Source organism: Panthera pardus, unplaced genomic scaffold (genome assembly GCF_024362965.1).
Source record: "Panthera pardus isolate Hobbes unplaced genomic scaffold, ASM2436296v1 HiC_scaffold_16, whole genome shotgun sequence".
Lineage (NCBI taxonomy): Eukaryota > Metazoa > Chordata > Mammalia > Carnivora > Felidae > Panthera > Panthera pardus.
The window spans coordinates 151,621,104-151,635,192 of record NW_026526721.1 but is presented as its reverse complement, the minus strand read 5'-3'; the positions used below and the strand labels follow the sequence as shown (position 1 = coordinate 151,635,192).

Genomic DNA, 14,089 nt, shown 5'->3' with positions numbered 1-14,089 from the left:
CTCCAGACTGTACTGTGATTCATATGGCGATAGATACTCCAGGGTCCCAGGGGTGGGATCAGAAACCCTCTCTCCTGAGGGAATGAAGCCACAGGCGCCAAGAGGAGGACCAAGGCCCTGGCGAAGGCCGTGGCCTCGTTCAAGTAATCCAGGATAGGCTGTGCAGGTCCCAATGGGCCTATTCTTGGTTACTTGCACGCGGACGCGGGCCTGGACGCCGGCATCCGGGCCCAGGACCTTCCTCTCTGCCAGAGGCACCAACACCAGAGTTCCCAAATCAGTCTCCTGCCCTCTGCGTGTAGCAAAGCTTGCTTTCCAAGCAGCATTCCCAAGGAGACTGAGGACCACAGGCCGCACCCGTTCCCTGGCACCAAGGAGCCTCATGGACAAAGTAGGGGCCTGCCCCAGCCCCACCCCCAGCCTCCCAGCTCCTCACGGCCCTGCTGGCGCCCCCGCCAGGCCTCTGGCCCTTCACTCCACCCTCAGCCACAGACCGTGCTTACCCCAGTCTTTCAGTGGGCCACAAGTTTCCCACCGAGTCCTGGCTCTGTGCAGAATTCTTCTGCCATGCACGCATCCCCTGTGTGGTACAGAGCCCCGTCCCCACTCTGTGACTCCGTGGGTAGACAGCTGGCAACATCTGCCATTCACGGCCTCACATGTGCTCCCCCTGACCTGCCTTTCACACTTCCTCTTTAGCCACTTCGTCTGTCCCCCGTCTCTAAAGGGCCGGTCACGAAGGGCTCTGGCCTTGCTCTCACACCCAGGTATTTTCAGGCCAGGTCTCATGCTCCTACCGCTTCCTCTGCCTGGAAGCTTACTTCTCGTCCTTACCAGCCTGGTGAACTCTTGTTCATCCTGCAAGGCCCAGGCCAGATGTTACCTTCTGTGATCCTTCCCCTTGAGAGGGGAGTTCATTGTCCTTAATTTATCTGTCTACTACAACTTGGATATGCATGCTTAGTTTGATTTGTTCTTATTTGTATCTGCTCTAGACTGTGAGCTCTTCAAGGGCAAGGCCTGTGTTTTGTTCATTTTTGTAACTTCTTCAGGCTGAGCACAGAGCTGGGGCTCAGTGAATATGAGCTGAATTGAATTTTAATAAGTTTGATTTATTTTAGGGAAGTGGCTAATTTCACATGGAATTTATTCAAGTTTTAATTAGTTCTTCCCTCCTCCCACCTTCCCTATCTTCTCTCACCAGCTTTGCCTTGTCTCCCATTTCCCTGGTCTCCTCAGATTTGTTCAGGTTCCCCAGTCAGGAGCACAGAGCCACCCAGCCACTCCAGGAAGGCCTCTTCTTTGCCCCCCTCTGCCTGGAGGCCCCTCCTGATGGGGCCCTGGGAGTAGGTTGGCGTCACGTCCCCCAAAGTCTATTTCTGTACCGAGCTCAAGTAGAGTCACCTTTGCGGCGTCAAGTGGATGGCTTCCCACACTGACAGGGAAGGCACCTCTCGCCTCTTTGCTGGGCCTGCGCGCCCACCCCAGGCCTTCCTGGCGAGAGAGGTGTTCCAGTCGAGGGTACGAGGTGGCCGCTTGTCCCAGAGCTGCCAGACATTGGGTCGGGCCTGGACGTCTGAATGGACGGCCCCTGGGCCGTAGCCTGTGTCCACATAGGGCCTGACCCACAACACGTACTGAGAAACGCGGGCGAGAGAAGGAGCCATTTCGCACAAACACGGCACAACCCTTCTACTTACTGGTTCTGAAAATCCGTAAGACCCCCCAGTACCGCGGTCAGCTTCCCTTTCCCTCTTCAGAGGAGGGTGCACCAGACTCAGACCGGGAGCCCGGTCTGAGGAGTGTGTGTGTGGCCTAACGTGCCGCATCTGACTGTGTAGCCCTCATACAGTTGGGGTGTCCCCCCCACCCATAGAGCTGGGGACAGCAAGCAGTTCCCTTTTAAGGAATTCTTCCTACGTGGGTGTTGGGCCCAGGCCACCCCAGCAGCTGCCATGACTGACCGGCCTGCTGTTTGCTGCCGTTGCAGGTGTATGTGCTGAAGCGGCCCCACGTGGACGAGTTCCTCCAGAGGATGGGCCAGCTCTTTGAGTGTGTGCTCTTTACTGCCAGCTTGGCCAAGGTACGTCCTGCTCCCAGCTGGGCTCCCCCAGCCCCTCCACCCTGACCCCCTGTCTGCCAGGCAGCCCTCTGTTAAGGTGTGGGAGGCTGTTCCCATGGTGACAGTTTCCCACCCCAGATGGGAGGGATGCAGGCCACGTGCACAGCGCCAGCCTGAAAGGCTTCTGGGTTATTACCATGGTGACAGGGAGCCTTTGGAACAAATGCTCCGTGAAGTTGCTGCCTGCAGCCGCCTCAAGCTGGATGTCCACAGGCCAGGAAATCAGTGTGTCCCGTGTAACTGGCAAAGGGCATCTGCCCCTCGGCTGTCGACTGGCAGACCCCTGCTAGGGGCTCAAGCCTTTGTGTCCTCCATTGGCTCACACAGGTATGGGGAAGGATAAGTGTCCAAGACTCAGCCACATGCACGGGCCAGAGGAGGGTTCTGACTGCCCTAGTGAGCCATGTGATCTCGGACAAGTGACTTCACTTGTCTTGACTCCATTTCTTCTAGAAATTGGGGATGATTTCCTCTACCACATGGGGTGGATCAAATGAAATAATACTTGTAAAGGGCAGAGCGCCGTGCTGGACTCATTCAGCAAACGTTCCTAGAGCACCTGTTGTGCTCCATATGCCCTGCGGGCACGGTCGCGTGGTAAGTCTCCTGGTGCTCAGGGTTTAATTATCATAATTATTAATGATGACAAAATAATTCACATGTTTTGGCCTTATAGCTTGGTATGAATCTTTGACCCAGCGTCTACACTGGCTCTAACCAAAGAGAGTGGTTTCTTTGCCCTTCCCCACTGTTTAAAGGAAGTAGCAGGTGCATAGGACGACCCCCCCCACCCCCGTATGGTTATGTCTGCCCTTTCACAGGTGTCCTGAGGTGCTGCGCCTCAGGTGGAGAGGGCGGGCCCCACTCCTCGGAGGAGATCCTTGCCGTGACCACCCCTCAGATCCTGACTCTGATGGGGCCAGCGTCATCCATTTGTTGGTGGCACCACCAGTGTCCCCGTGGGCACCTTGGGGACTCTGAGGTGGCCCCAGAGATGAGCTTTGTGGGGCACAGTTTAGCAATCTGCTCATCTCCAGACCTGCTGCAAGGACTCTCCCCTTCCCCACCCCCTACAGTGTCCTGGCTCTGGGTGGCTCCCTTCTCCTCTGCGTGCTGGGGACTCTGACCCCAGGTGCCCAGACATACCGCTTTGCCAGACGGGGCATTCCTGGTTTGAATCATGTCTCAGTCACGGCTGAGATGAGAGGGAGCCCCACCTGCACAACGTTCTGCCAGACTCATTGGCAGGCCTTAGGGCGTGAGCTCGGTAGAAAGGGAATCCAAAACCTAGGCCTCACTTTGGCATGCTAAAAAGAGCATGGCCTCGGGGAAGACATAATCTTCCCCAGTGGGCACTCTTTCCCATGAATGGCACCAAGACCGTAGCGTGGATGGGTCTCCTGGCGGGGCTCTGGGGCACCGAGGAGCCTGAAGTGACAACTGCAGAAATAACAAACAGGAAGATGGCACCGGTGTGGTAGATTAAGAATTGGGGGGTGGGGGTTAGGAGGGCGTTTGGGGGGGAAGCTGGCAAAATTGAAACACTCTTTCTCGGTAGTAGTCGCCAGCGCTTAAACATCCTTGTTCAGTCTCTTCCTGGACGTCTCCCACCTGCACCTCCACCTGTCTCTCCAGCCCTTCCCTCACTGCTACTCCAGCCTGGCTCAGCCGAGTCGGCTCCCAAGTGCAGCCTTCCGGCCCTTTCCTCCCTGATGCACAAGCTCGGCGGACAGGTGGGCGCTCCCCGGTTCTTGGCTCTGGGCTCAGCTCCCAGCCAGCACCATTGGTGCCGTGGACCTCCTGGCCCACAGCCCAGAAACCCACAGGAGCCCTGAGCTGATGTCAGAGCCCTTCTATGTCTGTTTCCTCATCTAAGTTTCCTTTTTGATTCGTTCACCCAACAGATACTTGCTTAGAACCTCCTGTGTGTCGGGCTCTGTACTAGGCACTGGGGATACGGCAGAGAACAAAGGAGACAAAGCCCCTGCCCTCATGAAGCTTACATTCTGCACATTTACCTCTAAGGCCTGGAGCCCCCAGACTCAGACGTTCTCTTGAAGGATGTATGCCACCGCCAGTGTTCACAATTATGTGGAAATTAATCACTATTTCCACCTAGAGTCAGCCTCCTAGTACCGGTGGGTACTGCCCTTTCCAGCGGAAAACTGCAGTGCCTGCCTGGTCAGCAGGAAATGGCCTGCTCCTGGACTCTGCCCCCTCGGGATGTGTCTGGGGAAAGGAGGACATTGCCACAGAGTTAGAGCTGCTGCCCGTAGGCCCGTAGCCCCACATCCTGCAGCGTGCTGGCATTTCTCTGCACCCCGGGGGCTGCTGTGCATTCCGGGTACTTCCTGCCTCCCTGGCAGAGTTGCTGGTCTTTGTGCTGTCACCTCTCTTTCACTTCCAGCCCCAGCCACTCAATGGGAACCCCGTCTTTTCGACATCTTCATTTATGAAGATTTTCCCTCAGGGATGACCTCTTTATTTCTTTATCCGGTTCAGCTTGCTTTGGGAAAATCCCCCAGGCCATGAGAGAAGGCCAAATACGGTGAGCCCCACACTCCCTCCCATAAAACTCGTGGGCTCTGCGGGGCACCTGGGTGACTCAGTCAGTTGAGTTTCTGACTCTTGATTTCGGCTCAGGCCGTGATCCCGGGATGGTGGAACTGAGCCCCACATCAGGCTCTATACTGAGCATAGAGCCTGCTTGGGATTCTCTCTTTCCCCTTCTCCCTCTCTCTCTCTCTCTTTCTCTCTCTCTCTCTCTCTCTCTCTCACTGAAAAAGCAAAACAAAGTTGAAAAAAACCTCCTGGGCTTCAAGTAAACAGAAGTGGGTGTCACCGTCCCCGTGCTGGTGCTGGTCTGGCCCAGCTCCTCAGATCACCCGTAGGAGGCAGTGCGGCCTCATGCCACACAAGCCAAACGCAGAGTCTACTCATTCGTTCGGTGGCAAAACTAGTGTTTACTGAGCCCCCACCGCGGTGCAAGGTGCCCGGGACATCCTGGTGGACACGCCAGACAAGGCCTGCGCTCTGGCCAGAGAAGAGAAAATCCGGTAATCCCCGGGGGTGGTGAGGTCTGTGAAGGAAGCCACCGTGAGACCCCGGTAGCCAGAAAGGGAGGTATAGGTGGCTCTACGTGGGTGGTAAGGAAAGCCAAGACCCGAAAGGCGAAGGGACAGAAGGAGAAGTTGGTGCAGAGACCTGAGAAGGGGATGTTGCGTGCGCAGGGAGCACTGGTGCAGGGGTTCTGACCACGTTCAAGGCCAGTGCGGCTCGGGTGACGAGCTGGAGCTGAGCGGGGTCACACATCACGTAGCCGTGGCCGTGCGGGACAGGGCGGGCCCTGAGGGGTGCGGGCCTTACTCCTGGGCCAGTGGGTCCGCGGCGGGGTGTCGTAAGCAGGGGTGATGGGACATGAGAGGAGCGGCTGCGTGGGCTGCAAAGGAGACGCAAGGGGGAGCAGGCAGGCCCTTTGAGAGGCTCACGCAGCTGCCCCAGGCAGAGGTTACACCGGGAGCCGGGCGGTATACACACAGATGCAGGTCGATTCAAGATACTCTTGGTGGCGGAACCGCCAAGAACTTCTGACGGACTGGATATGAGAAGTGAGAGAAATTGAAGCAGCCAGGCTGTCTCACACACATGGAGAGGAAAGCGAGCAGGATCCTAAAACACGTCCAATTATGTAAACCCCTGTCTGGAAAAGTAGTGTGGATCTTGCTGCAGTAGGGCAGGTCTCTGGGCTCTTCCAGGCGCCCGGCCTTCACCACGGCTCCTGCTTTCCAGTACGCAGACCCCGTGGCCGACCTGCTGGACCGCTGGGGCGTGTTCCGGGCCCGGCTCTTCAGAGAATCGTGCGTCTTCCATCGTGGCAACTACGTGAAAGACCTGAGTCGCCTGGGCCGGGAGCTGAGCAAAGTGATCATCGTGGACAATTCTCCGGCCTCCTACATCTTCCATCCTGAGAACGCAGTAAGTAGCCCCGGGGGAGAGCACGGGGGGACCCCGTCCAGCTTCGCCTGCCTGCTCTCAAGCACCTGCGCCAGCTCTCTTGGCCTGGCCTTGGTGAAACCCCAGCTCTGCCACTTAGCAGTTGCGTGACACTGACCCAGTTCGTTCACCTCACTGAGCCTTAGTTGCCTCGTCCACCAAATGGGAATTCTGGGGGTGCTGACCCATAGGATGGTTGGAGGATCGAGCGCGGCAGAGCGTGGAAAGCACTTAGAACGGTGCCTGTGATGGGTAAGTGCTCGGTGGGGCTGCATCTTAGCGTTGTTAATGTTGTTCCCGAGAAGGGTTCCGTCGCAAACCTCCTGGAGCTGGCTCGTGGCTCCCGGAGACTCAAAAGGCCTGGCTACCTCTTCAGCAGACGACGTTCTTAAACAAGCATGAATGAAACACCTCGATAAAGGCCTTCAGACAAGCCTGCCAAGCTTTCCTACCTCACAATGATGTCTGAAAAGTATACAGTGGGGACATCTACCTAAAACTCCCCGGAGTGGGACAGTCCCCAGCGCCTGCTCACTGGGTGCAGCATGACTGTCCAAGCAAGAGAGACATGCTCTCCCACCTCCCGTCCTACGTTTCCAGGGAAAGGGAGGTCAGCCAACCCCGCTGGTGACTGCCAGCCATCAGCAGGACCGCCACACTGGCCCTCAGCTCAGGCAGCCTTTCCCGGAGAGCGGGCTTCCTCCCGAGCCTGGGCTTCTCACACTGAACAAAAGGCCCCCCAGCGTCCTTTCCTTGAATCCAGAGCTCTGTGGCTCCCCATATAGCAAAGAACTGAGTTCAAGCTAGATTCAGTTAGTGAGTAATGATTATTTGAGTAAACGTTCCAAATTTATTATATTTACATGCATTCATTATAGTAAGTTAATCAAATTCATCGTAATGCATTTTGTCATGTGTCTCTTAACAGATAAGGATTACTTCTTAATACAATCACAATTCCATTATCCCATCTGACAGAGCTAACAGTTTCTTAATACTCTCTAATATCCAGACTGTGTTCATATTTTCCTTATCATCTCAAAATGTCCTGCATTTGGACTGTTTGAATCAGAACCAAGCAAGGTCCATGCATTGCTCTGGTTAATAATGCGTATAATCTTAACAGTTCTCCCTCCCCTCTCCCTTTTTCTTCCGTCCTATTTACCGGTTGAAGAAAGTCTAGTTGTTTGTCTTACAGAAATGTCCCCTCTTCTGGATTTGTCTAGTTGCGGCCTCGTGCTGTTTTCCCATGTTTCCCGTGAACAAGTACTTAGAGCACTACTGCTTGATTCAGTGCAGGTTCAGTTTTGTTTTTTCCAGAACACATCACAGGTGGTATTGTGTACCTAGTATGTTATCACATCAGGAGGCATATCATGTCAGGCTGTCCCACTTTTAAAGACTTCAAATTGGTCTTTGGAGTCAGGTGTTGTTAGCCTGATCCTACTGTTTTTAAATTTCCCATCAACCTTGGACCTAGAAATGGAGCAGTCGTTGATGATCATTGCCTACATCAACTATTTCATTAAGAATTGCGAAATGGCGATTTCTAAATTCTATCATTCTTTCCACGTGTGTTGGCCAGAAATCCCCCCCCCCTTTTTTTTTAAATCAAATTTGCCCTCGTCGACTACTTGATTACCCTAAATTCAGTTTGAATGTTTGAATCGGGAAGTCAGGGTAATGTCTTGGTTCTTTTTCTTTAATTCTTTAATCTTCAGAGTAATGAGTCGATGGTCTAGCAGCTTCCAAAAGTAGCCAGTGAATTTGGGGGGAGGGGGGCATTATGATGAACTCAAGCATTTTTCATTGTTATAACTTAATACACTTATTATTCTTTTGTATGCTCAAATGTTCGTTCACCTTTGGACAGCGGACATCCCTTCAAATAACAATAGTCTTTGAAAGCTTCCTGCTTCTGGTGCAACAAGATATTCCAGGCTCGTCTTGTCCGTTTCTTACCTCCACCCTGGAATCAACCGCTTTTCTATGGAGCCTTGTTCCTATGAGTGGGAATGGTATTGAAAGACCACAGTTTGGATGGACTCTCGTTGTTGCTGAGATGGCCTTTGCTTCTGGCCTTTTATACTAGACAGAGCTAATATATATATATTTTTAGAATTAAAATTAAATCATAAATTCATATTGTTTTTCCAGTTCAGTGTTATAACAGTTTTTATTTAGTTTCTTTGGTTTTATTTTTGTATTTGTATCTCCTTCTCTTGTGCTGAAATTCTGGGTTCCTAAATATATTAACACTTCATTACATATTTGACTTATTCTATAGTATATGTTGAATAGTTTCCAAATAGAGTACTAATATTATTACTACTAATAAGACAATTGCACGCACTTAGGGTGTCTTTGAGAAATGTACGGACAGAACACTACGTTTTAAAATCACTTGAAATAATTCTCGGTGTGGTTATGTCACCAAGTTTATATGCACCTTGGGCTCATTTTTTATTGCTTTCTTTTCTTAATGGTTTAATTTTATTTCAATTATGTAACACATTTCCATGATTTCCAACATCAAAGCTACCAACAGAGATAAATTTGGAGAAGTCTTGTGTCTATGTCTGCCTTCTCCCTCTTTCCTGCCCTTCCCCTAGGAGTAGTCATTTTTTTGTTAATCCTTACCTTGTTTATATATTTTTTTTATTTTCAGAGAGAGAGAGAGAGAAAAAAAACACAAGTGGGGAGGGGCATAAAGAGAAAGAAAGAGAACCCCAAGCAGGCTCCATGCTGTCAGCACAGAGCCCAATGTGGGGCTCAGTCCCACGAACCGTGAGATCATGACCTGAGCTGAAACCGAGTTGGATGCTTATCCGACTGAGCCACCCAGGCACCCCTATTTTTTAACTATACAATGAATCGTTTCGTTTCTGAGCAGTCCTTCAAAGGGCCCAAAATGTTACTTTTGTGAACTCCTTTGCTTTCCCCAAAGTCCTTTTTACATCTCTTCTTTTGCACCGCTGGCTGCTACCCATTACCGCCACCACCCCCCACGTCTAAAACTAAGGGAAAATCCTGTCTGTGCCCAGAGCTCAGACCGTCCTGAAATTTTATACTCCTCCTTTTAACTGATCGCTGCTAAGGATGGGAGGAAATTCTCTGCTTTTGGCTGAGAAAGCGGCACAATTGGAAGCCTCGCCGTGCCCGGTTTGTGGGCTCCGTGGTGTCAGTGGCCGGCAGGTAACTGTGGCTCCAAGGGCTCTGAGGGGTCAGGAGCTGTTGGACGCAGTGGAAAGAGCTTTTGAAACTGGCAGGTGGCAAGGCCAGCTCTCACACGGTCTGCGCCGTGGCCACCTTTTCTGTGGCAGGAGAGAAAACAAGCAGACGCACACACACTGACATTTACACTTCACTTAAAAAGCAAACACACTGAACTCTGCCTTCTTCCTGAACCAGGTAGCTCTGGGTCCACCTTAGTTGGGACGGGAGAGAACAAACAAGATGACGATGATGCTTTTTAGACACCCGTCCTCCTTACCAAAGAAAATGCTAAACGTGCGGGCACCGGTCGGGCTAGGAGCTGCCCCCGGTGCCGGGCACGGTTCAGCTGCCCCCTCCACACGCTGTCTTCCAGGTGCCCGTGCAGTCCTGGTTCGATGACATGACGGACACAGAGCTGCTGGACCTCATCCCCTTCTTCGAGGGCTTGAGCCGGGAAGACGACGTGTACAGCATGCTGCACAGACTCTGTGATAGGTAGCGCCGGCCTCCGCCCGCCCCGCCTGTGCGCTCCGGGACCTCGGCCTCGGGGACCTGCCTGGAGTGAGGACACTCCGTGCTCCAGGCCGCGAGGTCAAAGTGGCCATACCTACCTGTTTTATTTTTTAAGAACAGAAACACTATTTTAAAATGAACTCTTTTAACAGATTTCATAAAGGGACGTGCATTTTACGGTATTTGCTTTTCTTAAAACATACCAAAAAGAAAAAAAATGGAAAAAAAAAAAAAAAAAGAAAAAGCTTGATATCTATCGGACTTCCTTTCAACTGCCCATCCCCCCTTCCAAGCAGACAACCGGTCCCTTTCTATCCCAGCTCGGAGCAGCTGACCCAACTCAGAATCTCTTTCCTACAGGATGAAGTGCCTTTTTGAATGTTATTTTAAGCTGAGAGTTAATTTTTCTACACAACATATTTCCAGACATCTTTTAGTCTTTTATTGTCTTAGATTCTCTAAGAAGACAACTACGACAATTTTCTAGAACCTGGGGGGGGGGGGGGCGCGGGGCGGCTAGGGCTGGAGGTGAGTCATAGAAGCCTGTCTCCCAACAGGTGTGACCGCTCAGACGCCCTGTGGCATGTTGTAGGGCCGGGCTCCCGACAGGAGTCGCGGCGACCACGGCGGTGCCTCCATTCGTTACTGACCCAGTTTGGAATGTATCTGCAGTTGTGCGGCTCGGCCCTTTAGGGAACGACAGCTTCTTTTATATTATTGCTATTGTTTCTGATGGTGACACATTTGTCTTGAGGTCCCAGTCTCCCCCCTTGAAAAGTGGCATCGTCACTTCTGCTCCCACACGACTGCCATACTCCTGTGTGTTTTCTGTTGTGTCGTCGTCGTTCTGGGTAGAGCAGTTACCAGAAACTCTGAAACCCTTGGATATTTAAAAAAAAAAAAAACAACAACAACCTGTTTATTGATTTTTTTTTAAAATGTTTTCCTTTCCAAAAGCTGGATACACACGGAGCTGTTTGGGAATTTTCTTTGCTGCTATTGCGCTGCCACCAAATGGAATTGACCAGCGGCTGTTACACTGTTCTTTGCCACTGTGCCTATGCTCAGAATCTGCTCACTGCTAAGCTGCAGACTCGGACAGGGTCAGAAACTAGGTGTCCCGCCCCACCGCAGACTGCACCAAGAGTCCCCCTTGCCCGGCTCCGGCCATGGGAGTTCAGAAGGGAACAAAGACAAAGGGGCCAGCGCGCCACACGGGCGTGGTGTTGGTTTCCGGCTGCAGTCGACATCAGAGACCGTGATGAGCCGACCGTTCTCTCTCGAGAACCCGTGGCCTCCCCCAGCCACCCCGCTGACGTGGCCCAAGTCCCCTCTTGGTCTTCTCTTTTGAAGCACAGCCTGGGGTTGGGGAAACCTGTCTAGAGGCGGAACCCCTCGCCCCGAGCCAGGGAGAGGAAGGGTGCCCTCCCCGGGCCGGGGCTTCCTCTGCAGCCTTTCCCAGTGACAAGACAGTCTATAAAGTATTGCTCTTAAAAGTAATTTAGAAGAACCCTTTCGTGTCGGCACCATTGCCTTAGTCCTCTGTGGGTTGGGCCTCCGCCAGAGTTCTGGTGGAAGCGACTGGCGCTAGCAAGTGTGGAAATGGGGGTCGAAGTAAAATTTTGTTCTCGCTTTCGTTCCCAAGATAACGAAGCCAGCTGCCAATCGTGTCCTCCCAACAGCACTTTGGGCCGCGGACTGCCGTGCATTCAGAAGAGAAATAACTGTTCAGGGGTAACCGGGTCCCCCAGCTTTCTGAGTGTGCAGAATCCAGTAACCCACATGCCAGTTAAAGTAGAAACAGCCCCTTGCTCGCATCAGCACAGACCACGGCAGTTCCATGGCGGATCTGCACACGCCATAGCCCTTGATCTGGAAAACTAGTCATTAAGTCAACCCGCTGCCTTAAATGTCTCGAATGTTGCAGTCCAGTGTCTGTCGTGTGTTGAAATCCACACAGAAATCGGTCCTGGCGAGAGCCCCAGACCCTCAGCCATGCCCCCTTCTCTGCTGGCACCATGAGGTCTTCTCTGGAACAGGGGGCAGAGAGGACGAAGTTCTAGAGTATTTCAGGGGAATCGGACCTAGGAACAGTGTCCCACTTCTCAGAGACGGAGTGAAGACACTGGCAAGCTTGAGCCAAACACTGCACCTAGTGGTTCTTGAAACCGTGAGCACCATTGCACGATTGTGGGGGATGGAGCCCGGTTCCTGCCATCACAGGACACAGAGTGTCTCGGGGAGGGGGGGGGCCAGCAGACCCCCCCCCCCGAGGGTTCTGGATTCTGTGCACCTTATTTGACCACACTCCAAAATTCCAGTTTTGTTTTAACCCTCGATTCTGCTTTATGTACATAACCAGAATATCTAGATCTCTCTCTATATTTTTAATCATCTACATGTAAATGAAGCAATAGAATTCTAACATAAGGCCAAGAAATGAGATGAATGTTTGGGGTTTATGTTTTTTAAGGTAAATACGGGTATTGTTTTTAATTATTACCTTTTATTAAATTGTGGGCTTTAAAACCTAATGAACCCTATTAGCTATTTCTCTGTGCCATATTGCTTCCCATGTTACCCAAATACCCACCCCACCCCCAACTCTTCAACCAAAAGAGAAACCCGACCTCCTGAGTCTCCACGGCCCTTTTGGTACCAGGTTAATATATAGTCTCCTGGACAAGTATTTTTTACATTAAGATCTGGGACAAGATATGTTGGGTTGTGGACTCCGGCCCCGGCGATGTTATGCGGTCTCTGGCCGGGCCTTGAGTGGAGGTGCCCAGGCATCCGAGGTTGTCACTGCTCTGTCTTCCATTGTTCGGGAATCCTCTGCGTTGGTCTGCGGTTTCACACATTAGCTGTTTGTAAACCACGTATCTGTACGCCAAGGAGGAACACCACTTGTCACAACCCATGGTTGGTGGGGAAGCTCCTTTGACACAGCGCAGTTCTGATGAAGTGACTTTGGAGACGTGAGGCCCTGATGACACTGACTTGTCATGGTTGCAGCATTTGAACTGCTGGTCTGGAAAAAGAAATCTGTAAATCTGTATAACCCGGCAACATCGAAGACCCTCTATTTTAAAGACGGCCCTCTGATAAAATCTAGAACCACACAGCCCTATAGGGTCAAACACTCGTGACGTTTGTGCCTCTGCTTTTAAAGGTGCTGTGATGGGCAGTTGGCATGCCAGGGTTCGAGAAGAGAGTGGATGGCTTGACGTGCTTGCAGTTGCCCGAGCAAAATCCACTGGCTGCCTCTGCTCCTATCTCGCTGTAAATTTGATGGTGTCTGTTCCTGTTCGTTCTCCAGGGAGCTTCTCTGCAGACTAACACCCCCCTCCCCTCCCCCCACCCGTAGTGGAGATTCTGGTGCCTGGGTAGTCGTGGATTTCTGTTGGACATTTGAATGTGATAAACAAGCCAGCGTTACTTGGGAAATACTACATGTGGAATGTGCACGTTTCCAGGGGCGAGCCTTGTCAGTCGAGAGGTTTGCAATGATTTCCTTCCTGCCAAAAATAAACACGTGAAACTGCGCCCTCTTGTGGATGGACTGCTTCTCCGGCGGCGCCGGCGTCTCTTCCCCCTCTCTGTTCCCTCCCCCTGCGCGGCCTCAAGCCAGCGCCTCGGGGCTCCCGGGGCCCCAGCCTGGGCAGAGCCGCGGGGGGCGGGCTGCAGCAGCCCCAGGGGCCATGCACCATGACCCCAGGGGAGGCTGGGAAACCGCCCCGCCCAGTGTTAAGCCCCCTGGTGGCGTCTCCCCAGTCGGAAGCAGTGTGGCTCCCCCTGTGGCTCCCCGCTTCCACACGCAGAGAGACCACAGTCCACCCCCCCCCCCCCCCGGGCGCCCCGTCGGCGCCACCAGCATTGTGTGTGGAGTAAGGTACCCTAAATCCAGAGCCCTTGGGCGTGCTGCCTGAGATGCTGGGACTGCCAGCTGGAGCACAGCAAAGGGATAGAAAGTGTAAGGATATTCAAGACCGCGTTCCCCCAGGGGGACACCCTCCAGGCCCTGCCCTCCGCCCCTATGTGCACGAAGGTGAGAGGGGCAGCCAGTGCCCCTCTGCCCGGGAGTCGCGGCAGAGCCAGGGCATGGCCACGCCACTCTCAGGACTGTTTCTTCATAGAGCTCCCCGATTCAGATAGCAAAGGACACCGGTGGCAACAGTCTCATTGGGTCTCACCCATTTCGGTGGATGAGAAAACTGAGGCCGGGGAAACTGCTCCGCAGTCGTT

The 14,089-nt window shown here is 52.7% G+C and overlaps 1 protein-coding gene across 5 annotated transcripts in view; it reads left to right on the top strand.

Moving 5' to 3' along the window:
- CTDSPL (CTD small phosphatase like) overlaps positions 1-13,389 on the top strand; it is a 121,710-nt gene extending 108,321 nt beyond the window's left edge. For 3 of the 5 annotated variants that reach the window (XM_053904009.1, XM_053904008.1, XM_019418689.2), the window contains 4 exons: positions 1,991-2,083; positions 5,912-6,097; positions 9,705-9,826; positions 10,802-13,389. In XM_053904009.1, coding sequence (XP_053759984.1) covers positions 1,991-2,083; positions 5,912-6,097; positions 9,705-9,826; positions 10,802-10,868 — 468 coding nt within the window. In that variant the 3' untranslated portion in view covers positions 10,869-13,389. Of the gene's footprint in view, positions 1-1,990; positions 2,084-5,911; positions 6,098-9,704 lie in introns of all 5 variants that reach the window. The other 2 variants (XM_053904012.1, XM_053904011.1) reach the window with 1 other exon arrangement.
- Positions 13,390-14,089: the final 700 nt, after the last annotated feature.